Genomic DNA, 25,756 nt, shown 5'->3' on the forward strand with positions numbered 1-25,756 from the left:
AAAAAATTAAATTAAATTAAATTTTAAAAGGGCATTTTTCAAGTGAGTAAACTGAGGCTTAAAGAGGGGAAGGAACTTGGAGGATTGGTGACAGATAGAATGAGAAGAAATATTCCAAATTGACCAAAGCCCAAATGGCCAAGATGCATTTACAGTAAATAGAGAGAAAACACAGACAATTCTCCCAAGTTACTGAGATCAATCATAGGCCAGCAGAACTGAGAACATGAAAGAAATGGAAGAAGACTGGCAAACTAATGAAATGCCAGAGACTGAACGAAATCCGTGAAAACCCAGAGAGTTGATTCAGTACCACGGGTTACTATAGCTAAAAGGGGAACTTTATTGCAGAAAGAAAAACTACAGAGCTCTCTTTATAAACTAAAATAGTAAAATTATGAGATGTGTGGGTGAATTGAGAAACAGGCTAGACAGATTCCCTGAGAGCCTCCTCAACCTGTCTCTGGAGTTGTAGGATCTGGGTGCAAATTTGGCTTCTGATATTTACATAAGTGGAGTGAGGGCCAGTCCTTTCCCCTCCCTGGGACTCAGTTTCCTCCCCTGTAAAAGAAGGAGGTTTTCCTAGATGACCTTCTGAGGCCCCTTCCAGCCTAACTCTATCTTGCCCTAGCTGGGGGCAGAGCAGCACCTGTCGACCTCTCTGCTCCTCCCCCTCTGCTCCTCTCCTCCCTGTGGGTGCCCCTCTGGCCCTCCCCTCCCCTGTCTCTGCACTTCCCATTCCTTCTCCTGCATCCCCTTATCCCTAGGGGCAGAGCAGCACCTCTGGCCCTCTCTGCTCCCCCCTGCTCCTCCCTCCCTGTGGGTGCCCTCTGCCCTCCCCTCCCCTCTCTGCCCCTTCCTGTGCCTCTCCTGCATCCCTAGGGGGCAGAGCAGCATCTCTGGGCCTCTCTGCTCCTCCCCCTGTGCTCCTCTCCCTCCCTGTGTGACGCTCTGGACCCTCCCCTCCCCTCTCTCCGCCCCTTCCTGTGCTCTCTCCTGCATCCCCTAGGGGGCAGAGCAGCACCTCAGGCCTTCTCTGCTCCTCCCCCTGTGCTCCTCTCCCTCCCTGTGGCTGCCCCTCTGACCCTTCCCTCCCACTCTCTCCGCCCCTTCCTGTGCCCTCTCCTGCATCCCCTAGGGGGCAGAGCAGCACCTCAGGACCTGTCCGCTCCTCCCCTGTGCTCCTCTCCCTCCCTGTGGGTGCCCCTCTGGCCCTCCCCTCCCACTCTCTCCGCCCCTTCCCGTGCCCTCTCCTGCATTCCTTTATCCCTAGGGGGCAGAGCAGCACCTCAGGCCCTCTCTGCTCCACCCCGTGCTCCTCTCCTTCCCTGTGGGTGACCTCTGACCCTCCCCTCCCACTCTCTCCGCCCCTTCCTGTGCCCTCTTCTGCATCCCTTTATGCCTAGGGGGCAGAGAAGCACCTCTGGGCCTCTCTGCTTCTCCCCCTGTGCTCCTCTCCCTCCCTGTGGGTGACCCTCTGACCTCCCCTCCCACTCCTCCGCCCTTCCTGTGCCCTCTCCTGCATCCCCTAGGGGCAGAGCAGCACCTCAGGCCTTCTCTGCTCCTCCCCTGTGCTCCTCTCCCTCCCTGTGGGTGACCCTCTGACCCTCCCCTCCCACTCTCCCGCCCCTTCCTGTGCCCTCTCCTGCATCCCCTAGGGGGCAGAGCAGCACCTCACGCCTTCTCTGCTCCTCCCCCTGTGCTCCTCTCCCTCCCTCCCTGTGGGTGACCCTCTGACCCTCCCCTCCCCCTTTCTCCGCCCCTTCCTGTGCCCTCTCCTGCATCCCTTTATCCCTAGGGGGCAGAGAAGCACCTCTAGGCCTCTCTGCTCCACCCCCTGTGCTCCTCTCCTCCCTGTGGGTGACCCTCTGACCCTCCCCTCCCACTCTCTCCGCCCCTTCCTGTGCTTGACCTGCATCCCTTCATCCCTAGGGGCAGAGCAGGCTCCTCCCTTTCTGTCTTTGGGAAACCTGGAGGCAGGGTGTGTCTGAGGGTCTCCTGAGAGAGGTAGGCCTCATTTCTGATCCTTCTCCATCCTCTAAGTGGGAGGGCAAGGGTCTGGGGTGTGGGGGGGCAGGGCCCCAGAAGGAGCTTCCGGAGGCACTGAAGCCACTATGGCTGCGTTTCCTCAGGGGTCTGAGTGCGAGGTGCTGCCTCGGGCCTCTTCGGCCTGCTGAGGCCTTTACTACTTGGCCCTGGGGCCTTTGTCCAATCAGAAATGGGGAGGGGTGGTTTCTGCAGGGCATTCAATAGGGGATGATTTAATATAATATGACATATTATGTGATTATTATTTTATTTCATTGTTATATAAATGATACTTCATGAAGGGCTGAGGGTTCTGCATTTAGGTGAATTATGGAAAAATAGGTGGAAATGTTATTTATTGATGAATGAGGAAGTAGGTAAAGAGACCCCTGATTCCCTAGGGCTTGGCTTGAGAGAGGTGGCCCACCACTGAGGTAGGTGACCCTGTGTGTATTGCTGGCCAGGAGGGGAGGCCCTAGCTGCTGCCTGGGGGCTCACTCCTCCCCTCAGCCACCTATTCCCATTGACTTCCTGCCAAGAGCCCCCTAAAATGGCCGTGTACTGCTGGGCCCTTAGACTGCACAAAGGGTCTTTTTTTTTTTTTTTTTGGCAATTGGGATTAAGTGACTTGCCCAGGGTCACACAGCTAGTAAATGTCAAGCTTTTGGTGTGAGGTGCGATTTGAACTCAGGTGCTTCCTGACTTCAAGGCCGGTGCTCTATCCACTGCACCACCTAGCTGCACTCTACAAAGAGTCCTGCAGAGAGTCCATCCGTCCAGGACTAGGGCAGAAAGAGACAGGCTGATCGTCCTCCCCCAGACCTCAACCCTCCTTCCTCTCAATGTGCCCAGTCAACGGCAGACAGAACATTGAAGTGAGAATCAGGAAATCTGGGTTCTGGCCCCAGTCCTGCAATGAATGAACTTTATGAGATCAAGGATAGCATTTAGCCTCTCAGAGCCTCAGTTTCCCCTTCTAGAAAATGAATTGGTAGGACTCGGTGATCTCTAACTGACCGAAGTGGAACCTTAGAGCCCAAAGAATTCATGCCTCAGCACTTGCCTTAATGGACATCTGGGAGCTGAACATTTGGACTCAGTCACGCCTTCTGAGGACATCGGTTTTCTCTTCCCTCAGGCGAGGGCAGGTGGTATCCCCCAGCATCATGTAAGCTCCCTGAAGGCCAGGACGGTTTTGTTCTTCTCTTTGGCTCCCCAGGACCTACCTCGCCCAGTGCCTGGCACAGAGTAGGAACCGTCTACGTGCGGATTTTGCAGTCGGCAAGGAGAGTGTGCGCTCGTGGCCGTGGGCCCCTCTGTGCTCTCTCAGGCTGGGAACCACCCTAGGGCAGGGGAGGTCCCTCTTGTGGCTCTCTTGGCTTGGCAGAAATGCCACTCATTTATACCCGTGTCTGTTTTTGTTCCAGGTTTGTCCAAGACAAAGACTTAGCTGGCAGAAGACTCCAAAGGCAAGTTACCCCTACCAGTGAAAGCCCAGATGCGGTGGGTGGCAAGACCCCTGGGGGCCAGGGCCCCTGGTGTCTGTAGCCACTCAGCGTACTGTCCTGCCCAGGCCTTCCTCCTCTCCCTCACTCCCCTAGAGAGCTCTCTGTTTTGTAGGGAGGCCCTGGGGACAGTCCCAGTCTGAGCCCAGCTCCTGTCCTTGCCCCAGAGGCAGGGGCTTCTATCTCAGCCTCTCTGCCCAGCCCTGCCCCTGCTCAGTGGCCTCTGGAGGGGCTCAGTCAGCATCTGAGGATTCTCAGTGAAGGGCCCAGATGAAAGGGGTGCGGCCTTTCTCCAGAGAGGGAGGGTCTCCCTGATCACTGGGCCCTGGCAGGCCTTCTTAGCCATTTTTGGGCCTCGTACCCCAGGGCCAGTCTGGCGAGGCCCAAGACTCCCCTCTCAGGATCATCTTGGTTTTCACTCAAAGAGGAAGGAAATGCTAACTTGCACTTAGGAGTTAGATCCCAAAGTGTCAAGTTAGGGAGCCTTGCTTTCAGCCTCCCCTTTGGAAAGCTTTCAGGTCTTTCTGTTCCTGTGGACTGAACCATCACAAAACCCAGGGGAAGGAGGAAGGGAAGGAAAGCAGCCTTTCTTCCCACCTACAGGGGGCCAAGCACTATGCTAAAGTCCTTTAGAAGTCGCTCATTTGAGCTTCACCACAGCCCTGGGAGGCAGGTTCTGTTCTTACCCCCATTTTACAGTTGAGCAAACTGAGGCAGACAGGTGACACGGCTTGCCCTGGGTCCCACGGCTGGCAAGTGCCTGAGGCCGGCTCTGAACTCATAGCTGTGTTAAATGCTGGTGTTTTGGAAGGAAGAGATGTTGTGTTTAACCAAGCAGTGACAAAATGGCCCTGCCCATCCTTCTGCACATTTTCTTTCCCCAGCTGGACATTTAAATGAAATGTGCTCTTTTTTTTGTCAGGTGATAACCCACCATTCCCCCTTCACTCCCCTAATGGAAACACCGGCTTGTACAGACCTATAGGATTGCACACACCGTGTAAACCTGCTGTCTGACCACGTGCACTTAAGTTAATTTCGATGAAGAAATAGACTGTTTCCCCCATTTGTTATCACCCCCATCCATCGCCCCATTTCTGAGTACAAGCCCTCCCTTATGATAAATCAGTCTGGCCTCAAAGCCCCAATCCACATGTTGGCAAGTCAGGCCTTGGGCAAGCTACCACCTTTCAGGAGGCCCCAGGCCAGGGGCCTCAACCTCCAATAGAAAAGGTTCCCTGAGGGCCAAATTGACTTAGAAAGGCAGAAATGAGCATCATCTACTTTGAAGTTTGTTGTTTATTCTGCTCAGCATTTCCCAATTCCATTTGAATCTGCTTTGGGCTTGCCCCACCTCAGGGGACTGTTCGACCTCTGCTCTAAGCAAATCTCTAAGACTCTAAGTCCACAGAACGTACCCGCCTCCAGACGGAGGAGTAAGGGGGAGTTTTCTCCCCTGGACAAGGACATCACAGCCCAGCCTGCCTGGAGAGCTTCCATTGCTTTATCGGAAAACTGCCTCTTCGTCTCCTTTGGCCTCTCTTCTAGGAGACCAGGTCTTTCCTGCCCTCCTCCACCCCATGACAATGAAGGCTGAGTAGCTTCATCCACTGAAGGCCCCGCCCCAGCCCCATGCCTCCGCTTTCAGTAGGAGAAAAGCTGGGGGGCTGGGGAGGGGGGCTCCCAGGGTAGGCTTTCTCCCCACCTCCTCCTGCCTTGCTCCAGAGAAAGCATGGTTACCCCCACCCAGCTGTGACGGCTAAGGTTTCCCTTACAGTGAAGGGGGTGGAAGAAATGTTGTTTGAAAAGGTCAAGGATAGAGGAGAGCTGGTAGTCCACAGAGCAGGGCTTCCACAAGAGCAGCAGCGATGGCCCACGTGATGGCCTAGAAGGGTTGGAGTAACGTGGAAATAGAGGAAGAGGAGGAGGAGGAAGCAGCAGTAGGCTGGCCTTTCCACCCAGGGCTGGGAGAATGGCTGGCCGAAACCAGGGAGCCAGGGCAACGGGGGGGATAGCCAGACCCAAACCAAGAGGAGATTTGTGGAGAGGACAGGGGACCCCATTCAGGCCTTAGTGTCAGCTGCTTTGATGGTCCTGGTACAGAGCTGAAGTCAGGTCGGGGAATGAGAATTGGGGAGCGGGGAAAGAACAAACAAAGGAGAGAGAGGAGATGTGGCCTTTGCCAGACCTGGCTCTTCCTTTCAGGTGACCTCCTCAGTCTGGTTTCTCCCATCCTCCCTCTCCCTCCTTCCAATGTCCCTCTGCACCAGTATAGATACACTCGCCTCTCGTGACCTTATGTGCCTGCTGTCCTTCCCAAGGTCCTGCAGCAAGGCAGCAAGAGAAGCTGCCTTCCAGTGACCGAAAATAATTACCCGTTCTCAGATGCCTAAGAAAAAGGAGGATGTGGCTGTGAGGAAATCGGCACGCCTTATGATGAAGCAGAAGAAGCAGGCCAAGGAGCAGGTGGTCAAAGAGGAGCCTGAGATGAGAGTTGAGGCCACGCAGGAAGCAAATGTTCAGAAGAAGAAGTCGACCAGTGGGGAGGTAAAAGCCATGTGCAGCCCTGCAGGGAGCGGTGGTAGCAAGATTGTTTCCCCTGTCCAGACCGGCCCCAGTGGTCAGATTGCCTCCCAAGTCCAGGCCAGCTCTAGTGGTCAGATCGCCTCCGATGTCCAGACTGGCCCCAGCACCCAGATCGCCTCCAGTGTCCAGACTGGTTCCAGTGTCCGGATTGCCTCCCGTGGCCGGCCCAGACTCCGCGTCCTGACCGGCTCCCGCCTCTCTCTAGCCTACCGACGCCAGACCAGCCCCACTGACCAGATTGTTCTTCACAGCCAGACCAGTCCCTCAGAAGAGAGCAGCCCCCGTGGCCGTGGCCGTGGCCGTGGCCGTGGCCGCGGCCGCGGCCGCAGCGTCACCGTTTCCCCTGGCCGAAGCCTCACTGGTTCCTGTAGCCGAGGCTGCCCCGTGGTCGAGGCGCCCCGTGGCCAAGGCCGCCCCCGTAGCCGAGGTCGCCCACGTGGCCGAGGCCGCCCCCGTGGTCTAGCCACCTCCCACAGCCAAGCCAGCCCCTATGGCCAAGCCGGCCCCCACGGCCAAGTAGGCCCCCACGACGAAGCCGGCCCCTACACCCAAATCAGCCCCCATGGCCAAGGCAGCCCCCACGGCCAAGCCGGGCCATACGACCAAGCTGGTCCCTATGACCAAGCCGGGCCCTATGCCCAAGCCATGCCCTATGACCAAGCTGGTCCCCACTCAGCTCAACCACCTGTGAAGCTCCCACGAGGCAAGAAAGGGATGAAGAAGTATGACCAGAGAGGCAGGCTGAATCTGAATGGAGAAGACCTCTGTGACTGCCTGGAGAGAGAGTGCGTGGGCTGCTTCTATCCATGCCCCAAGTGCAAGTCCACCAAGTGTGGGCCCACCTGCCGCCGCAACCGGAAGTGGATTTATGAGGCCATTACCAACGAGGGCGGAGATGTGGTCAGCACCTTCCCATTTCCCCATGCTAAGTAAGGGCCTGAGCTCCACGTGGCTGTGTGTCTCTGTGTGTGTGTCTCGTGTGTCTCTGTATGTCTCTGTGTCTCTGTGTGCCTCTGTTCCTGGCTCAGCATCCCTGCCTGGAGAGGAAGCTTGGCTGGCAATCCTGACTCCTGTGGCTCCCCAGCAGTATTGCCATGAGCACCACGGGAGCCTGCCCTCCCTCTTCTCCCAAATGCCTTCACTCTGAGCCCAGGCGTAGGTAAAAATGCAGGTGAAAACCAAGAGGGCTTCCACCCATAGGAGACCCCAAGCGGCCATCTTGCCTGAGATTTCCTGCCGACGTCCCTCCTAAAGCTGACTCTTTTGGAACTTGAGAATTTCCTTCCACGGAAGGTGGAATGTGGTTCCTGCCCTGCCCCCCTTCCAGCTGCAGCCATCCCTAGAGCCAGGCCAGATTTCTCCAGGTTCCTAAAACTCTTTCCTGTTTCACTTAGTGCTAGATATACAAACAGGAAAAGAAGAAAGACAAAAGTGATCTTTCTCCCATTTGTCATGTGTTTGTTGTCACGTCTAGATGGTCATGTAGGTGTCTGTCCTATGTTGTGTCTGTGATGTTTTCTATATGGTATCTGCGATTGTAGAGTTGGACTTTCTGACAACTACCACTTGCCTAACGGCTTTTTGGCTCTCATCTTGTTGCAGGTATTAAAGGAGTCTGGATTCTCCTGGGACTCTTCTCAGAGTCTCCCTTCTGCAGTTTATGAAGTGGAAAAAAATATATATATACATATATATTTAAGATAGTTTTGAGATTCCACAACAGAAGAATATATATTGTTAAAGTGAAAGCAGATAAAAAGAATAAAAAAAGTTTGTGAAGTTAATTTATCGTTGCCTTCATTTCAGAACAACAGGGAGGGAGTAGGCTGCACCCTCTCTGTGCCAGGCACTGTGCTAATCGTTGGGGACCCATGGGCAAAGCTCAAGCAGTCCCTGCCCTCAAGGAGTTTTCTTTCAGCCCACGTAGGCACCTGGCAGATGGAGAAGGGCGCTCCAACAGTGGTCCTCTGGAGAGGCCTCTCCTGTGGCCCAGCATGCCCAGCTACACCTCTCTGGTTATTCCCCTGAAACAGTGTTAGAGACTGCTAGGCTCTCACTTCCTCCCCAAGGCCGACACAGACACAGACACAACACACACACACACACACACACACAGAGAGAGAAAGGGGGGTGAGGGAGAAGAAGGGGAACAGCAAAGATCCATGGGGATGCACAAGAGGGACAGAGAGGGAAGGGGCTTGGTGAGCTGGCCAGAGTCCACGCAGGACCAAAACAGGGTGGGTAAGGGCCTGAAGCTCTGTCTTGGGCAGATGGGGACAGTGACCCCGGAGAAAGGTGAAGCATTGTGACCTGCTCACCCTCTTCCAGGGGAGGGTGGGCAGCTCTCATTGGAGGGCTGGCTTGTGGGAGAAGAATGACCCTTGTTTCCTTTGGCCCAGGGAGTCAAGCAGGCGGGATGGCTGGAAATTGCAGGGGGGAATTTGGCCTCCATGGGAGTGGAAGGGGTGGTCCCTGGAACTGGCTAGTTCCTGCACACTGGAAGTTTTCAAGCCGGGTGGGATGCATGATGCATGCTTCTAGCCAATTTACCTTTAAGGCAGAAACACTGCTCACTTACACCCTTTCCTCGATGACTAAACACTGAAACCTCTCCACACGTGCAATCCAGCTTTATTAGTGAAATAGAGCAAACCATATGAAGAACAGCCAAGTCTCAGAAGGAACCATTAGCCTGCTTCCTAGAAGTCACAGTAAGTGTCTTTTTCCACGGGTGGTCATGGCAAGGTACCCTCTGCCCAAACAGAGGCCATGTGTCTCCCCCCGAAGTGGGGGGCCAGCAAGTCTCCCTACATCTGCCCAGCCCACAAGCAAACACTGGCTGCTCAAAGCTCGGGTGTGTCTCAGATTGGCCCTGGCAGCAGGCTGCTGGCTGGGGCCTCCAGGGCCTTCGCCTTGTGCTGTCCACGCGTGCTCTCCTTTGTTCACTACATACATCACTGGAGTGGTCGTTCGACACGTAAGATGATGATAAAGTATTATATTTATCAGGTTTTTTTCTTCCTTTGGTGGTCCGTCCTCTCCGAGGGTCTGCATGCACTTACCAACTGATGTGTCGTCTTCTGGATCCTAACACACAAACAATTATCTTCTACTGAAAAACAGCTTCCTCAGCACCACTTGATCACACACAGAGGCTTCATCTTAATAAGGCAGTGAAACTTCTCCCCACACAGGGGCTAGATGGCCATTTGCCAGGCACGTTCTCCTCCTCTGGGGCTGGGGTGGGCTGCTGGATGGCTCTCCCTTTCAGTTCTCAAAGTCCATGACTCTTTGGGAAGAGAGGAAGCAGCATCCATGCCAGTAAGGACCCTGCATGAAGGCTGCAGAACTGCAAGAGAAAGGGGAGCTCCTCTGATCTCTCTGATCTCTTCTGGTGCCCAGGCATCCCGGTCTATTGCTGTGATGTGGAGGCCTTCACCAGAGCCACACAAGCCACTGATAATTAATTATGAGCAATCAGTCTTTATTATGGGCACATTTTCTTTCATCCAAGTGAATGTTAGACAGTTAAAAGGCCGTGTGGGGGAGGAAATCGGAGGGGAAGGCAGAGACAGCAGCACAGAGATAACCACCATGGCTGCCAGATGGAGAAGCCTCTCATCAGCTTTAGCATCCCCCGCTCTCTGGTCACTCGGAACTGGATGGGAGACAGCTGGGACCTTGTCTTAGCAACGGAGGCTGCAGTCCAATCCTTCCCCACATGCCTGACCCACCCGAAGACAGTGGACTGTATAGCCACCCAAGCCTTCCCAAAGTAATGCCACAAGCTGACCCCAATCCTGGGATAGTCTGCCCCTAGGAGCATCCCTGAGACTCGATCCAGCCCAGGGCCTTGATCTTTACAGGGCCTTGATCTGCTGCATTGGACTGCTTTCTGACTCCTGATATCAGAGACAGGGAGGTGACAATGAGGCTGGGTGGCTCATGGAAGGCTCCAGGTATCAGAAGATTTCAGAAAAGGAAGCAAGTGCCAACATGGGGAGGGATCTTTCTGGAAAGCAGGCATGGCCTCTGGCAAGCAAAGCTTGGCCCCAAAGCCAGTGGGATTCTCCTTGGTAGCCACCAATTGTAAAATTACTGTAAAAATTATTCTGTTGGTACTTCTCACCATACTCTCCGTCAGTTCATGCACTGACCAATCTGTCTTCCCCATCTGCCGGCTAAGAGGGGAAAGACCCATAGGTACCAATCAATTGACAGCAGCTTCTTTCGTGGGAGCAAAGAACTGGCCTCTGACAGGGTGCCTGTCCATTGGAGAATAGCTGAATAAGTGAAGATATGTGCTTGTGATAGGATAGCATTGTGCCGGAATGCAGAGGGGAGTGAGTGCAACCAGGAGAATGGTGGACAGGACAGAAAGGAGGTTGCAAAGGCAAACAGCTTTGGAAGAACTTGAGGCAACGACCAGCCATGATTCCAGAAGCCCAATGATGAAGCCTGCTGCCCACCTCTTGACAGAGGTTGGGGACTCAGAGCGCAGTGTGCAACAGGCATTTTTTGGGCATGGCCAATGCAAGGATTTGTTTTCCTGGAGTGCATGTTTGTTGGAAGGGCGCTGCTGAAGTTTTTGGTAGTGGAGGAGGGAGAATGGGACGTAGAAAACATAGATCGAGCTTAAATGCCACCTCCTCTATGAAGCCATTATGGATGAGAGCATGTCAAAGCTGAAAGGGACCCTAGAGACTATAGGGTCATAGTCATCCAGTGCTGCTCTTTCGTGTCACAGACAAAGAAACTGAGGCCAGAGAGGTTAAGTGATATTTCCAAGGCCACACAGAACGTACGGGGCAGAACCAGGATTTGAAACCAGATCCTGTACCTTCAGATTCAGCACTGTCTGTCACATAGGCCACTGCCTCTGACTCTGATGCCCCCAGCCACAGGGGCTTTCTACTTCGTCTCAACTTGCCAAGCATGCCTGGACACTCTTCTCATAGCCTAGTCTGTGCAACAGCACAGGAGGAGAAGGGATGGGGAATGCGGGGTCCTTGATGCCCATGCCCCAGGACGAGGCTTTCACAGGTTCTATGAAGCTGGAGAAAGGCTTCAGGGACCAGCCCAGCAATGAGCTGTGTGGTTACTGTGGAAGGAACACTCAAGGCGCCTGCTGAGAGGACAACAGAGCAGCTGCCCTTGGGTAATGGGAGGGTGGGGGAGGAGGTATGGGGAGGGGGCTAGTGAAGCATGTGTGTGTGTGCATGTGCCCGCCCACATGTGTGTGCACCTGTGAGGGCCACAGTAATCTCAAAGGCTAGACAGGGGGACTTAGAAGACATGTTTTCTCAGGAACATCGTTTTTCCCTAAGCTAGTCCAGACTGATGTGTTATTGCTAGGTTTTCTAAAATGATTATTCTTTCCTTCTCTCTCTGTCTTTGACTCTGTCTCTTTCTGTCTCACTGTGTGTCTCTCTTCCTTTCTGTCTCTCTGTCTGTGTCTCTAACTCTGTCTTAATGTCTCTGTGTCTGTCTGTCTGTCTCACTTTACTACCACTCACAAAGTCCATCTGCTAAGCATGGAGAGAGTGTGTGATTGTGAACCTGTCACAGACCTGATTATATATATATACATGTACTTATACATACATACACGCACATGTCTTATCCCCCACCACACTCGACCCGCAGGTTGTCAGGAGGCCCCTTCAGGGCAGGGACTGTGCCTCGTTTTACTTCCTCACCTTACCCAGCAGCAGGCCAGTGACCGGCACATCCCAGCCTGGTAGCTGATCACATGACCTTTGAATTGACCTCACTCACCTAACCCCTCTTTTGCTCTAAAGCCCCTCACCCTTTGTGTTCTACACTGGTTTGCACTCCTTCAGTCATGCCAGGAAAGGGTCGCTGAGTCCCAAGCCGTGTGTGACTTGTGTCCCCCACAGTAGACTGTAGGCATTTTGAGAACCAGTCCATGGGGATTTCCCACACACATCCCTGGCCTGTTAGTCTCAGGGAGTCGCCTGGGTCTCTGAGACATCATGTGACTTGCTCCGGGCACCTCAGTGACTTTGGCAGTTAGGACTTCCGGTCTTCATTCGGGACCAGGCCATGTCTAAAGCCCCAGTTCCAGTGAAGACCCTCAGCGGGAAAGAACCTCTTGCTCTTTTGGCATTGTGCTTCCGTTTACTCCGCTGATGAGACTCCACACAGATTTGCTTGAACTGTCTGCCCTGCCCACAGCCCCATTGTCTTGCATCTCACATGAGGGAAGAGGCCACAAGCTACCATCATTTGCTCCCGCCACGGACCTCGCGAAGGTAGAAGATTCACTGAAATCATTCCTATGAATCACTTTCACCCACCCTGGCAAACTTGCCCCCACGCTGGATGCCGAAGCCTTCCAACAAAGCAGGGAGCTAGCAGTCAGGTGGGACACCTTGGGAAGCCTTGCGATCCTTCTGACACTGCAATCAGGCTTGCCACCACGAGACCGACTCTCCTAGGGTAAGACCCAGAGAGAACGATCATGTTGAAAATGGCACCTGATTAGTGGCCTAGAGACATATATAAGGAAAGAGCTGGCTGGGGCTTGGAGGCAAAGCAGCGTTTCCATTTGGGGGAGATCAGTGGGGAGGAGGTAAGGTTCGAATGGGACTTTGCAGGGTGGTAGGAATTGAATTGAACAGGTGAAGGGAGGAGAGGGCAGTGCGGGGAGGGGGTGTGTGTGTGCAGGAGTCCAGGCATGGAGAACAATATGAGCAAAGGCAGAGAGGGGGCGGCAAAGGGTAGGGGGTTCCAAGAAAAGAGAGGAGTCCGTTTGGCTGAAGCCTAGGCTAGCTTGGTGGGGAGTGGCCTGAGATAAGGCAGGAAAGATAAGGGAGTGACAGATTGCAGAGGCCTTGAATGCCAGGAAAGGAGGTTACCCTTCTTTGACTCAATTGGCAATAGGGAGCCATGGAAGGTTTTTGAGCAGAGCAAAACCACCACCAGATGTATGAACGAGGAAGATGAGTCTGGCATTGGCATGCAAGATGCGTTGGATGGGGGAGAGTCTGGACTATTGCAGTAGTCCATGAGGAGCACAAAGAAAAGATGCACAGTCACAGCAGGAACAGAGAGGAAGAGACGCATGCGAGATGTCTATCCCAGGGAGGAGGGAAGAGTCAGAGTTGGTAAGTGAAGGGGATGTGAGAAGTGAGAGAGGAGGGAGCTTGTTAAGGCTTCGAACAGGGGACATTGGAAGGAACAGTGAAGTCAGAGGATGCAGCTGCTCTGTGGAAAGATGCTGGGCTCAGGCTTATGTGATGATGTCCTGAAAACCGTTGGCCTTATGGGGCTGGAGCTGTGAAGAGAGCTCATCTGTGGGGAGGTGCTAGGGGAAGCTGCTAAAGGAGTGGAGAAGATCCTCGAGGGATTCTCTAGGGAGGCTAGAGGCAGCATCTTAAGAGGTCTGGGAGAGGGTGATTAGCCCTACAAAGAAACCAAGAAGCATCCACTGGGGAGTGGTAGGTTGAGAACCAGGAGAACGTGGTGTCTATAAGGCCAAAGAAGAGATGGTCAGGGATGTCTGATGCTGCAGAGGGGCCATGGAGAATGGGGACTGAGAAAAAAGTCAGTTTATGGGGATTCGGAAAAGTATGGAGATCCGCCTATAACTTGATGCAGAGGGAAGTGAGGAGAACTAGGGGAGCGGTGTGATAGCTTAACACAATACCGATCATCAGAGAGGTCTGAAAGACCTCAGAGCTGTGACTAAGGCAAGGATCGATTCTGAACCAGGTATGGTTTCCTGGACGTGGCTTCCGGATGTGGCCAACGTGTTTACTTGTTTTTTCTGACGGTAGTTATTTTGTGAAATTGTGGGACAGGAGGGGAGCTATGTTAATCATAGATAGCGAGAAAATTGTATTTTATTTATTGGAATAAAAGAATTTAACTGTAAATTATGAGGAATCAAGTTTAAGAGGTGGTATTCATTATCAGGTTTTCAATAAAACACTTGTTTTTTCTACAAAGAAGAGACCATATGGATCCGTTTTCCTGATTTTTAACAGTTCTCTTCTGCTTTTCCCTTTTTTTTTTCTCTTGTATAATAGTATTTGTTGGGGAATAGTTATCTGGGACGCGAGAGGGGACGAGGCATTGGGAGCAAGATTGGTGCTGTAAAAGCAAAAAGAACCACTTCAATTTATTATTGTTTTAAAGATCGGGCCATTAGCTTTGGTGATTAGCAGGTCATCAGGGACTTCAAAGAGAGCAGTTTCTGTAGAGCTTTGGGGGAGGAACCTAGAGGAGAGACGGGGCTGAGCAAATGAAAACATTGGGGGAAGCCAACCTTTCGGGAGAGTTTAAAAATGAAAGGGAAGAGGGATGTGGGATGGTAGAAGCGTCAAGGAAGGAGTGTCTAGGGCATCTCCAGTTGATACAGTTTTAGATAGTCTTTGCTTTAAGAAATATCCAGCTAATGTTTGTCTATAAGGTGTCTACTTCACAAATACATTTGGCTGAATTCAGGTTAAAGTCTCATTCAAAGCCCTTTTGATTTGAAAGTTTCCTGGCGTGCCCAGACAGAGGAACCACGGAAGCGAATGTGTTGCTGATAGCATCAGGGTGACATGAAGGAAGCAGCTTGTGAATAGGATAACCTTCTGCTGTGGACATTGACTGAACTGGGTGTCTGTCCCATGTTCCTGGACTCTCAGCATCTTGGGGCTAATTATATATCAATAAAGTCTTTCCTCATGACTTCCACTTACAGAAATCCTGGTCCAATTTGGCACCATTACTGTGGATATATCCAGGGGTGTGCTGGAGCGCATTTTAAATTTTCATTTGAATATTGCTACCTTGGAAATTGGCAAACACTACAAACCAGGGCACTCACTATTTCTTGCTTTTTTCAGGGTCGAGACTAAAGAGAGTAAAGGAAAATATGTTAGTAATACAGGTTAAACCTAAAACTGGGTTCTGTGCACATCTCCCCCACACACCTGGAGAGCTGGTTGTTAAATATTTACCACCATAACCCTGGAGTTATGGGAGTATGTGGGAGCTGGTCGTTTATAGGATCATATTTGTTGTTGAATCCTTTCAGTCGCGTCCGACTCTCCGTGAGCCCACCTGGGGTTTACTTGGCAGAGATACTGGAATGGTTTGCCATTTTCTTCTCCAGCTCATTTTACAGATGAGGAACCTAAGGTAAACAGGGTTAAGGACTTGCCCAGGGTCCCGCTGCCAGTAGGTGCCTGAGGCTGGATTTGAACCAAGGAAGATGTCTCTTCCTGACTCCAGACTCAACACTCTTATCTACCACAACCCTACCTGGCTTCCCACAGGGCCACATAAGTCCCTGAAAAATGCTAGAGACTCACCAGAGAGGGAAGGAGAAGAGTTTTGACTGGTTACAGGCTGAGAGGTGAGTCTTCTATGTTTTTTGTGGGGTCAAATAAAATCCGTCCTATGCTCGATGTATCCGTAGCCTCAGTACTTGCAAGGGACCAGAGGGTTCTTTCTGTGTCCTTCAGTGACCCAGGCATGACTCAAACACTGATGTTTCCACAGAGAAGCCAAACAAAGCGGGATGAGTGAGAAGCCCCTCTAGAGGGAATGCTGTCCCTGTTAAGCCAGACTTTCAGTTCAGGGCCACGTGTTGAAATCTCTGTGATCCAAAACGTACTTCTTTCCTCCAGGGTGAAGAAGGAACTCCCCTGTTTAGCTTTGAAAGCCCTTCACAAAGTGGCCCCAACCTGCCTCTGCAGCTCCATTGGACATCCCTTCCCTTCCTGCACCCTTTCTTCCACCAAACTGGCTCCCTCTGTGTTCCTCACTCACAACACCCCATCTCCCACCTCCATGCCTTTGCACTGGCTGTCCCCCATGCCTGCAATGCCCTCCCCATGAAGCCTTTCCTGATTCCCACCCCCACCTGCGAGTGCCCCTTTCCCCAACTACTGTATATGTATGTATGTATATTTATGTATTTATACTCTTTGTAGTTATACTGTGGATAGTATTATTATTATTATTATTAAGTATTTTCTCATCCCTATTGGAATGTCATCTCCCTGTGAGTAGGGATTGTGTCCTCTGCAATACCAGAGCTCAGCACAGTGCCTGGAACACAGTAGGTGCTTCATGAGGACTTGCTGATTGATGATAGAAAAGAAGACAGACTTAATTGATTACCAAAGAGAAGATACGACTATAAAGTTGTGTCATTTAAAAGAGTAAACTTGTGTTCAGAAGCGATGGCATTTTATAGCCAGAAGGGCTCCTTTCGTAGGCTAAGGCTCTCATTTGAAAGGTGAGGAAACTGAGGCTCATTAAAACATTTACAAGGTCAATGTGCTGCCCAATGTCACCCAACCGTTGGGGACAGAAAGGGGCCAAACACCCAGGCGTGTGTTCATGCTCCCAAGAGAGTAACTACCAGTTGTGCCCCTGTTACCTGGACAGGAGGAGGCTCCCAAAGTGGCCTCCCTCCCTTCCCCAGAGGAGGAGTGCAGGGAGGAATGTTTGTCTTCATTTCTCTTTGCCAGAGCATCCCCACGGGAGAATGGGAGGGCCTTTGGGGGGGGCATCCTGTGTCCCTTCTGTATGGGGATCTTGGTCCCTAGTTCAGTGTGTGGCAGCCTGGCAGCACTGAGGGAGAGCTTGTTAATAAGTACATAGATGGGAGAGCATCTAGCAAGGGACTGTGCCACTGAGTGGAGGAGGTGGCTTCTGTGCAAACAGGCGAGGGCTCCTTCATCCCAGTCCAATTTCTCTCCCTTTTTTTTAAAGAAAATTTTTCCAATCTCGCTTTTAAAGGGAGTGAGCCCTGTGGCCCTCACCTCTGGCCCACAGCTGAGGCTGCAGCTACATGTATTCAGTGTGAAGGGGATTCCCAGTTTGGAGGAGTGGAGAGGCAGGCATCATCAATTCTCTAACAGGCTCTGTGTGTGTGTGTCTCTCTGTCTGTCTGTCTCTCCCTCTTTGTCTGTCTCTGTCTCTCTCTCTGTCCCTGTCTCTGTCTCTCTGTCGCTGTCCCTCTCGTTACTAAAAATGTATTCCAGTCTTGTCTCTGCATAATTGCCTGCATGACCATAGGTCATCATTTGACCTCTCTAGACCTCACTTTCCTGCTCTGTAAAATGAAGGGGTTTAAAAGATGACAATTAGGTCTGGTCAAGTTCTTCATCAGGTGTTTCCAAAATTATTTGGCTTACTGCCCCCTTTTCAAAAAAAAAAAGCTCAGCGCCCCCCTGGAAATCTATTTTCCTTAACCTGTACATTATTTTAAAAAATTTGCATCATTTCAAAAAAATAAAAAATTTTTCTAAAAACATGATGCATTGTAAATTTAATAATTCATTTTAAATTCATGGTTTTTTCCCTGCATTGAAATTTTGGTGATGCATATTGTGCCATATAACCATATAGTATGTTGTAAACAAGTCATTGAATACACATATTCCTGAGATGCCTGCTGGACTTCCTCACTTTGTTCAACATCCTCGCCTGCCAACACTTGCGTTCAAATCTGGGCTCAGACACATAACACTCACTAGCTGTGTGACTCTGGGCAAGTCACTTAACCCCAATTACCTCATAAAAAAACAAAAAAGAAAACAATTTACTTGTCTTCTTTCTTTATGTTTCCACTCCCCCCTTATTTTTATTCAGTGCCCCCCAATTGCATCCTATTCTACTACCATCCCCCTGGATCGTTCCAGAGCCCCCCAGGAGGCAGTATCACCCGCTTTGGGAGCTAGATCTATGATCTTATGCATGACCATGAGCAAGCCCCTTCCCCTCCATGGGCCTCAATTTCCTCCCCTGTAAAAGGAGGAGGTTTTCCTAGATGACTTTGTGAGGCCCCTTCCAGCCTAACTCCATCTTGCCCCTGCTGGGGGCAGAGCAGCACCTCTGCCCCTCTCTGCTCCTCCCCCTCTGCTCCTCTCCCTCCCTGTGGGTGACCCTCTGACCCTCCCCTCCCCCTCTCTCCGCCCCTTCCTGTGCCCTCTCCTGCATCCCTTTATCCCTAGGGGGCAGAGCAGCACCTCTGGGCCTCTCTGCTCCACCCCCTGTGCTCCTCTCCCTCCCTGTGGGTGACCCTCTGACCCTCCCCTCCCCCTCTCTCCGCCCCTTCCTGTGCCTTCGCCTGCATCCTTTATCCTAGGGGGCAGAGCAGGCTCCTCCCTTTCTGTCCTTGGGAGACCTGGAGGCAGGGTGTGTCTGAGGGTCTCCTGAGAGAGGTAGGCCTCATTTCTGATCCTTCTCCATCCTCTAAGTGGGAGGGCAAGGGTCTGGGGTGTGGGGGGGCAGGGCCCCAGAAGGAGCTTCTGGAGGCACTGAAGCCACTATGGCTGCGTTTCCTCAGGGGTCTGAGTGCGAGGTGCTGCCTCGGGCCTCCTAGGCCTGCTGAGGCCTTTACCCCGTGGCCCTGGGGGCCTTTGACCAATCAGAAATGGGGAGGGGTGGTTTCTGCAGGGTATTTGATATGTTCGATATGATATAATAACTAATATAATATTTGATGAGGGAATTTTGAGCTTAGCTGATTCATGGAGACTAAGTGAAGAAGGTGTTAGTTAATGAAGAGCCTGGTTTTTATCCCAGAGCTGGTGAAGGTAAGAATTAAATAGGTCAAGTGGCAGGCCAGATGGTGACCTGGAGGACAGGTGGGTCTTCTGGATGACCCCCCCACAATGGCCACACCACCAGGCCTCCCCCCACCCCAAGTATCCAGGAGAGGGCCCATCCTTCCAGGCCAGACTTGGCCATTTAAAACAATTTAAACACTCCCTGGCAGAGATTTCTCCTTGTCCTCCTTGCCTCTGCCGCCTCCCTCAGTCATTGCCCACGTGGCATCTTCCTTAGGACCCAGGGGATGAGCGGGCAGAGGCTTCCGGCCCTGAAGGAGGGCCATCGCTTGGGTACAGGTGACTGGGGGGGATGCCTGGGCCTACAAAGAGGGGGCTGCCTGGACACAGAAAGGAAAGCTGCACTGACTTGCAGGAAACGTCACCCTAACAATCAAGCCTGCCTGCTTGCTCCCAGTTTTTCCCTCCTGTATTTGTGTTTCTGAATCAAACTTCTGTTTGGTACCTAGGCCCTGGTGAAAACCCATTCCTCTTCCCACCCAAAGAGGCCTCTTTCTGGATCATCGCCCGCACATCAAGTGGCTGCCCCTTCTGTGAGCCTAACAGTGCAGAACCAGCACCCCAGGGACTCGTGACTGCCCTCTGTAAGTTGGGGATGAGACACCACCCTTCCCTCTCCTTGACCCCTAACTTCTCACTACGAAAACCCCAATGATTTTTAGTGGAAAAGGAAGCACTTGGCTCAGGGCAATGCTCTCCTCTCATGTTCTGCCATGTTTATAGAGATGGGTTGGCATGCACATATATGTACACAGTCTTCTTTCTGGTTCTGTCCCTTCTGCTTGTCCCCAAATCCCCAGGTCTCCCTTCTGCTACAAAGTTTTCCCTTGCTCACTGCATCCTCCCAAGCTATTGTCCTATTTTCTCCTGCCTCTTGGCTAAACTTTAGTCAACAGGTGTCTCCCTGGCTTCCCCCCTCCCCCCTCCCCCCCCCTCCGCCTCCCCCACTGCTTCCTCAATCCTCACTTCCCTGGCCCGTCTCTAGGTGAACAGCTCAGATGAGATCTCAGATCCAGCCATTCTGGTTCATTCAAAGGGCACAAAGCATCCCTTCTAAGAGCTCCATCTTCCATCTTTAGAAAGGCTCTTAAGAGGAGTGTGGAAGCCTCCCAAAGATAAGGATAGGGACTAGGGTGAAGAAGAAGGAACAGGAGCTCTGGTAACAGAGTCTTTGACCAAATCGGGAAAATGACCTGGGCTCAGGAGATGACCTCAGTCCAACAGCCTGGTGAGCCTCCCTCCCTCCTTTGCCCAGAGAAAGTAGGTCCAGTTCTGAGCTGAAGTGGTGGACAGAATGCTTCTTTGAAAAGAGCACCGATGGAGGGGAGTGCATAGGCCACAGAGCCGGGCTGCCAGAAGTCCCAGGGCAGTGAGCCAGAGCAGGCTTGGAATGGGCTTCAGGAGCAGGAGGGACGACTGGGAAGGAAGGAGGCTGGGTGGCCTGGCTGTTAACACCCAGGGCTGTGAGATTGGATGACCCAGACTGGGGAGCCAGGACAATGGGAGGATGGGCAGACCCAAACTGAGCAAGAGGGTATTTGCAGAGCTAGTCCCAGAGGTGGGGGGGGGGCAGTTTTAAAAGCACAGGGAGGTTGAGCAGCTAGGTGGCTCAGTGGATAGAGCACCGGCCTTGAAGTCAGGAGGACCTGAATTCAAATGCGGCCTCAGACCAAACACTTGACACTTACTAGCTGTGTCACCCTGGGCAAGTCACTTAACCCCAATTGCCTAAAATTTTTTTTAAAAAAGCAGAGGGAGGGAGGTGGTGGCACACTACCACCAACTCGGGGGAGGGGGGGCTGCTTTGGCTGGGGGCAGGTGGTCTGGCTTTCTGGAGCAGGCACCCAGCAAGGCCAGCAGCACCTTCTGCTCCAGGACATCTCTCCCATGTTTTGTGCTCTTCTCCCAAGGTCCAGGTGGAGCCACTTAGAGGAGAGCCCTTCAGGCAGCAAGGCCCAAATGGAGCAGAGTGGAAGATCTGCCAGAATGAGTGCAAAGGTCAAAGGCGAAGGAGGAAAGTCCAGTGCCAATCAAGAGGGAGCTGTTGCAGGGGCTGGGCCTCCTTTCAAACTTCATCAGATGGGAGAGAAGCAAATTGAAACAGTGGTACAGCAATTAATAGCCTTAAATATTCAGAAGAGTATCCCCCAGGGAGCAGAGGCCAAACCTGAAGGCAGGGAGGAAACAGCAGCTCAGGCAGCTGGTGGGAGCCCTAGCTCACCCACTGCGGGCCTGACTGTCTAGAAGGGATGGCAGAGGGAGGAAAGACAGGAGGAAATATGACTGGAAAGGCAGGCTCCTTAGTAATGGTATAGACCTGTGTGACTGCCTCAAGGTGGAATGCCCTGGCTGCTTCTACCCTGCCCCAAGTGCAACTCCAAGAAATGTGCGGTCAAGTGTCGCTGCAACCGGCGCTGGGTCTACAGTAAGACCAAAAATGAGGCTGGTGACATACTCAACACATTTCCATTTGCCTATCCCGACTAAGGGCGGCCCGGCGCCCACTTGGCAACACTCGCTTCCCTCTTCTTTGGGGGGGCCCAAGTGGCTGCTTTCTTGGTGACTTGTAGGGCAGAACTGGGCAAAGAGCTGGCCTGGCCCTAGTGAGCAGTGAGCCTTCCAGTGCCGGGCACCAACAACTGCCCCCTGCCCAGGGCACCCTCACAAAGCTCACCTTCCATCATTTTCAGCCTTCCTGCCCTCCCTACTCCCGGAGCCAGTTCAGTTCCTAACTGAAGCTGCCTCTGTTTCTTGTCACTTAGGGCCTGAAGGTTAACAAAAACACAGACAGACCAACAAACAAAACCCAACCTGGCTGTTTATCTTCTGTCAAGTTGTAGCACTTTGGAATCTTTCTGTCTCTTTTCTCCCATGTGCTTAATCTTTCCTGTTGAGTTCTAGTTGATAAATTGTTCAGCTGTTGAGATGTTTCGGAGATGAAATGGATAAGCATTGTTTAAGCAATAGCATTTAAAGAATGCAATAAAAGCCATTTACAAATCCAAAGCTGGTTTTTAATCTCAAAGAATCCCCTTTGACTGAGAATCCAAGCAGAGCCATATGCAAGGGGTATACCTGAGTGGGCAGGCAGGCCCTCCCCACCGAGAGGGTGAAGGCAAGAAAGATCCACACCTGGGTGGACAGGCAGGCCCTCCCCACCGAGAGGGTGAAGGTAAGAAAGATCCACACCTGGGTGGGCAGGCAGGCCCTCCCCACTGAGAGGGTGAAGGTAAGAAAGATCCACACCTGGGTGGGCAGGCAGGCCCTCCCCTCCCAGAGGGTGAGGGTAAGAAAGATCCACACCTGGGTGGACAGGCAGGCCCTCCCCACCCAGGGGGCAGCGTGAAACTTGGCCATCCAGCCTGAACAAGGGGCAGGAAGGACTTGCCACCACCAGGAGGACTCTTCCCATTCAAGCTTTGCCTCCCAGGGAGGGGCTCCAGGGCTATACCATGTTTTCCCTTAATTCCTAGTGGAGGCCCAGGGGAGGGATGGAAATGGAGTTTTTGGTGGTTAGCGAGTTCACCTGCCTTCATGGGGACTAGTTATTTCTTTGGTACCCTTCCCTTCCCCTCCTTTCTAGTGTCTGCCAGCATCATCAGTAGTGACTTTAAAGGGGCCTTCTGACACATAAAGCCTCCTGAAGGAGAACCCTCCACCCTTGGCCCACCCTGGCCTTTCATCTTGTGCCATCTCCATTCCTGGCCACCTCGTGACACTCCCCCAGATATACTCAGGGGTGTGTCTCATTTCATTGGGCCTATTTTCCTTGACCATCTTGGGTTCCCAGGTCAAGTTTGACTCATACATTGAAACAATCAGAATATGTAACATGGACCCCGAACTGACTCAGGGGCCAGGCTTCTCAGTCCCTTCCTGTGGAGGCAGACAAGCCCCAGAGCACAGTAAGGCCCAGTTTCCCTATGGCCCAGTCTGTTGCCAGGGGCAGACTTTCCCAGGGGGTCTAGGAAAAGGGAAGGATTTTGGAATACAGAAAGGAGCTCTTAATGGGATCAGAGATTTAGTCACAAAAGAGCCCTCTAGCTGGACCTCTTCATTTTAAATTCAAGGGCCAGTAATGGCCAGATATGGCCACTGTTTGGATATGTGGGTTGAGGAAGAGTGAGGAGATGAAAATACACTGAACTCATGAACCTAGAAGACTGAAAAAATGATGCCTTTGACAGAAATGAAGATTGGAAGAGGAGGAGTTTTGGGGGGCATAGATTATGTCTGCCAATAATGTTCAAGGGAGAAACTGGGGCTACATATATCAATCTGGATGTCTTCTATATAGAGATGTTCGTGAAACCCATGAGAACTCTTGAGGTCTTCAAGAGAGAGAGGGTAGAGAGAAAAGAGGGCCCAGTACAGAGTCTTTGGCTGTTCTGTAGTTCGGTGGTGTCACAGAATAAGGGTATGGTGAAGGAGCCATTAGAAAGCAGAGGGAGAACCAGGACAGATAGGCTTGAAACGTTTGACTTACAGGAATTTTCTGTTCTGAACCTGTGCACGTGTTTATAGAGAGAGTTTTGCATGCACATCCATACATATATACATAATATATACATATTCATGCATACATATGTAGGTACATATGTACCTACATATGTAGGTACACACATACACACAGAGTCATCTTCATCTTATATACCCTCCCAGATGTCTGCATCTCAGGTATACAAATCCCAGTGTTTGCCTCTGATATAAATGTCTATATCTTCTTTCCAGTTGATGTTGCAAGACTGTTACTGTATACTGTCAGTTCTCATGCTGACTTTTGCAAAGCCCCCCAAGAGGACTGAAGATGGCATTTGTAACTCTGACCATCTGAGTGAAATCCTTTGGACATGTACACAAATATGCCTACACAGGTGTTGTTCTCAGACCCAGGTGTGGTATCTGAGGGCCCAAATTCAGATACTGAGTCTGGTATTCCATCATTCCTCCTGCTGAGTTGCCTCCCTTTTCTCCTATGTAACAGTCCTAATAGCACTGCAATATGATGGAAGTCTCTTGACCTCTGGGCCTCAGTTTCCCCTTCTGTAAAGTAAGGTCCCTTCCAATTCAAAATCCTGTGATCCACCTGTTGGATAGAGGAGCAGGCAACACGCTCTAGTGGGAAAAGGGATGGAGTTGGACCTGACAGTCTGTGAGGGCTCTCGCAAATCCCTGAAAAGGGGTTCACAGTCAAGCAGGAACTCCACTAACCCAGAAGCCATCTGGGTCAGGAGGGAATGGGATGGGTTCTCCTCCCCCCTCCCCTTCTCTCCTACTGCAGCAGGAGGGATCAAGGATAGACTTGTCCTTGGGAGAAGCAGGGAGATGAGTCATCAAGTCAAACTAGCATTTATTTAGCATTTGTAATGTGCAGAGTTCTGGATAGAAACCCAAATACTCCCCACTACCTTGTCCAGGGTGGCAGGTTGGGGGAAGGGAGGGGGAGGTTCCCACTTAGGGACCTCGAAGAGAACAAAAGACCACTTCAAAGAGCACTTCTACGATTCTACAAGGCGCTTTTCACATATCTTATGTGAGCCTCAAAACTACCCTGTGTGGTAGATATCCCCATTTTACAAATGGGGAAACTGAGGCAAATAGGGAGTGGGAATTAACAAGCATGGAGGATTAGGCTGGACTACGATTCCCAGAATCCTCAGGGCGGACTCGTTTTCGGTTGAATTACTGACCGGCTGGACCTTGGTCATGGTTCTGGGGATTCTGGGAAGTGTAGTTCGGTTGGCTCGCGCCGAGGTTAATGCCTGGGATTGGAGAGACACATCCCCAGGGTGGGTCCCGGGAAACAGAATTTGAGAGGCCCTGAGGAGCCAGAACTCGGCAACTTCAAGGACTGCAGGGGAAGGCAGAATCACTAATTTCTCTCTTGAGCTTCTCCCCAGAGCCAGGGAAACAATGATGCAATTCATGCATGCGCAGCCTCTGACTTGCCGCCACCCTGTGGGCATAGGATTTGTGCGCATGTGCGTGAGTTAATGTCTCTCTGGGGGCGAAGCTTGGCGGAACCGAAGAGGAGAAGGAGCGCAAGAAGAGACCTGGCGCGGGGCGCGCGGGGCTCTGAGGGAAGAGGAGGGGAGGGGCTGTGTGTACATTGAGTAGATCCTGGGAGTCTCGAGATACCTGGGTTCAAGTCCCGCCCCTGACACCTGGTAGCTGTGTGGGATAAGGAACAGGTCATTTAGCCTCAGTTCCCAGTCTGTACAAAGTGGTACTTGGGGGGAGGAGCAACTGAGATGATAATGCCCATACAGTGTTGTGGCAATGACGGGCCTGGTGGATCGATACGGTCCATTGCCTCTGAGAAGATGGAGAGGAGTGGGGGCCCGGCACGTGATGCCCCTCTTCTTGGGGCCCTGTCTCCAAGTCTTCTCTGCACCCCCCCCCCATCCCCGCTTCGTGGGGTCAGCCAACAAACATTTCTTAACGTACCAGGTTTTGTGCCGAAAGCTGGGTTAGACAGATAAAAGTGAAACAATTCCTGCTCCCGAGGAGCACGTGCTTTAATGGGAGAGATAACGTGTACAGAAACATACAAATATCCACAAAATGAATCCTAGGTCAACTGGGGGGTGGGGGGGAGGTGAGACAGTAGGGATCAGAAAAGGCTTCATATAGAAGGTGGCACTTGGCCTGAATCTTGAAGGAAATCAAGGATTCCAAGAGGTAAAGAAGAGAGTGTTCCAAGCAAGGAGGACAGCCTTGTGCAAAGGCCTGGAGTCAGGAGATAGGGTGTCTTGTGTGAGAAGCCGCAATAGGCCAGTATAGGTGGATCATTGAGAGTGTGGAAGGGAGTAAAGTGAAAGACTGCAAAGATAGGAAAGGGTCAGGTTGTGAAAAGCTTTAAATACAAGACGGCTTTATATTTGATCATTGAGGTAATAGGCAGTCACTGAAGGTTACTTCATGGGGTGAGGGGAGTGTGACATGACCAGATCTCTGCTTTAGAAAAATCACTTTGGCAGCTGAATGGAGGATGGATTGAAGTGAGGAGAGATTTGAGGAGAGACCAGTTAAAAG

General features: G+C 51.8%; 1 protein-coding gene and 1 long non-coding RNA gene across 2 annotated transcripts; both read left to right on the top strand.

Moving 5' to 3' along the window:
- Positions 1–1,923: 1,923 nt before the first annotated feature.
- LOC110204248 (uncharacterized) lies at positions 1,924–7,866 on the top strand. The gene is made up of 4 exons (XM_078150558.1): positions 1,924–2,007; positions 3,456–3,497; positions 5,919–7,048; positions 7,722–7,866. Exons 3-4 carry the CDS (start codon positions 5,919–5,921, stop codon positions 7,726–7,728), a joined length of 1,137 nt encoding a protein of 378 aa, XP_078006684.1. The 5' UTR covers positions 1,924–2,007; positions 3,456–3,497; the 3' UTR covers positions 7,729–7,866.
- Positions 7,867–18,238: 10,372 nt separating this feature from the next.
- Positions 18,239–20,893, top strand: LOC110204249 (uncharacterized). Its single transcript, XR_002323251.2, has 3 exons — positions 18,239–18,313; positions 19,171–19,305; positions 20,632–20,893. It is a non-coding gene; the product is annotated as an uncharacterized LOC110204249 (long non-coding RNA).
- Positions 20,894–25,756: the final 4,863 nt, after the last annotated feature.

Source organism: Phascolarctos cinereus, unplaced genomic scaffold (assembly GCF_003287225.1).
Source record: "Phascolarctos cinereus isolate Bilbo 61053 unplaced genomic scaffold, phaCin_HiC Scaffold_14;HRSCAF=489, whole genome shotgun sequence".
Lineage (NCBI taxonomy): Eukaryota > Metazoa > Chordata > Mammalia > Diprotodontia > Phascolarctidae > Phascolarctos > Phascolarctos cinereus.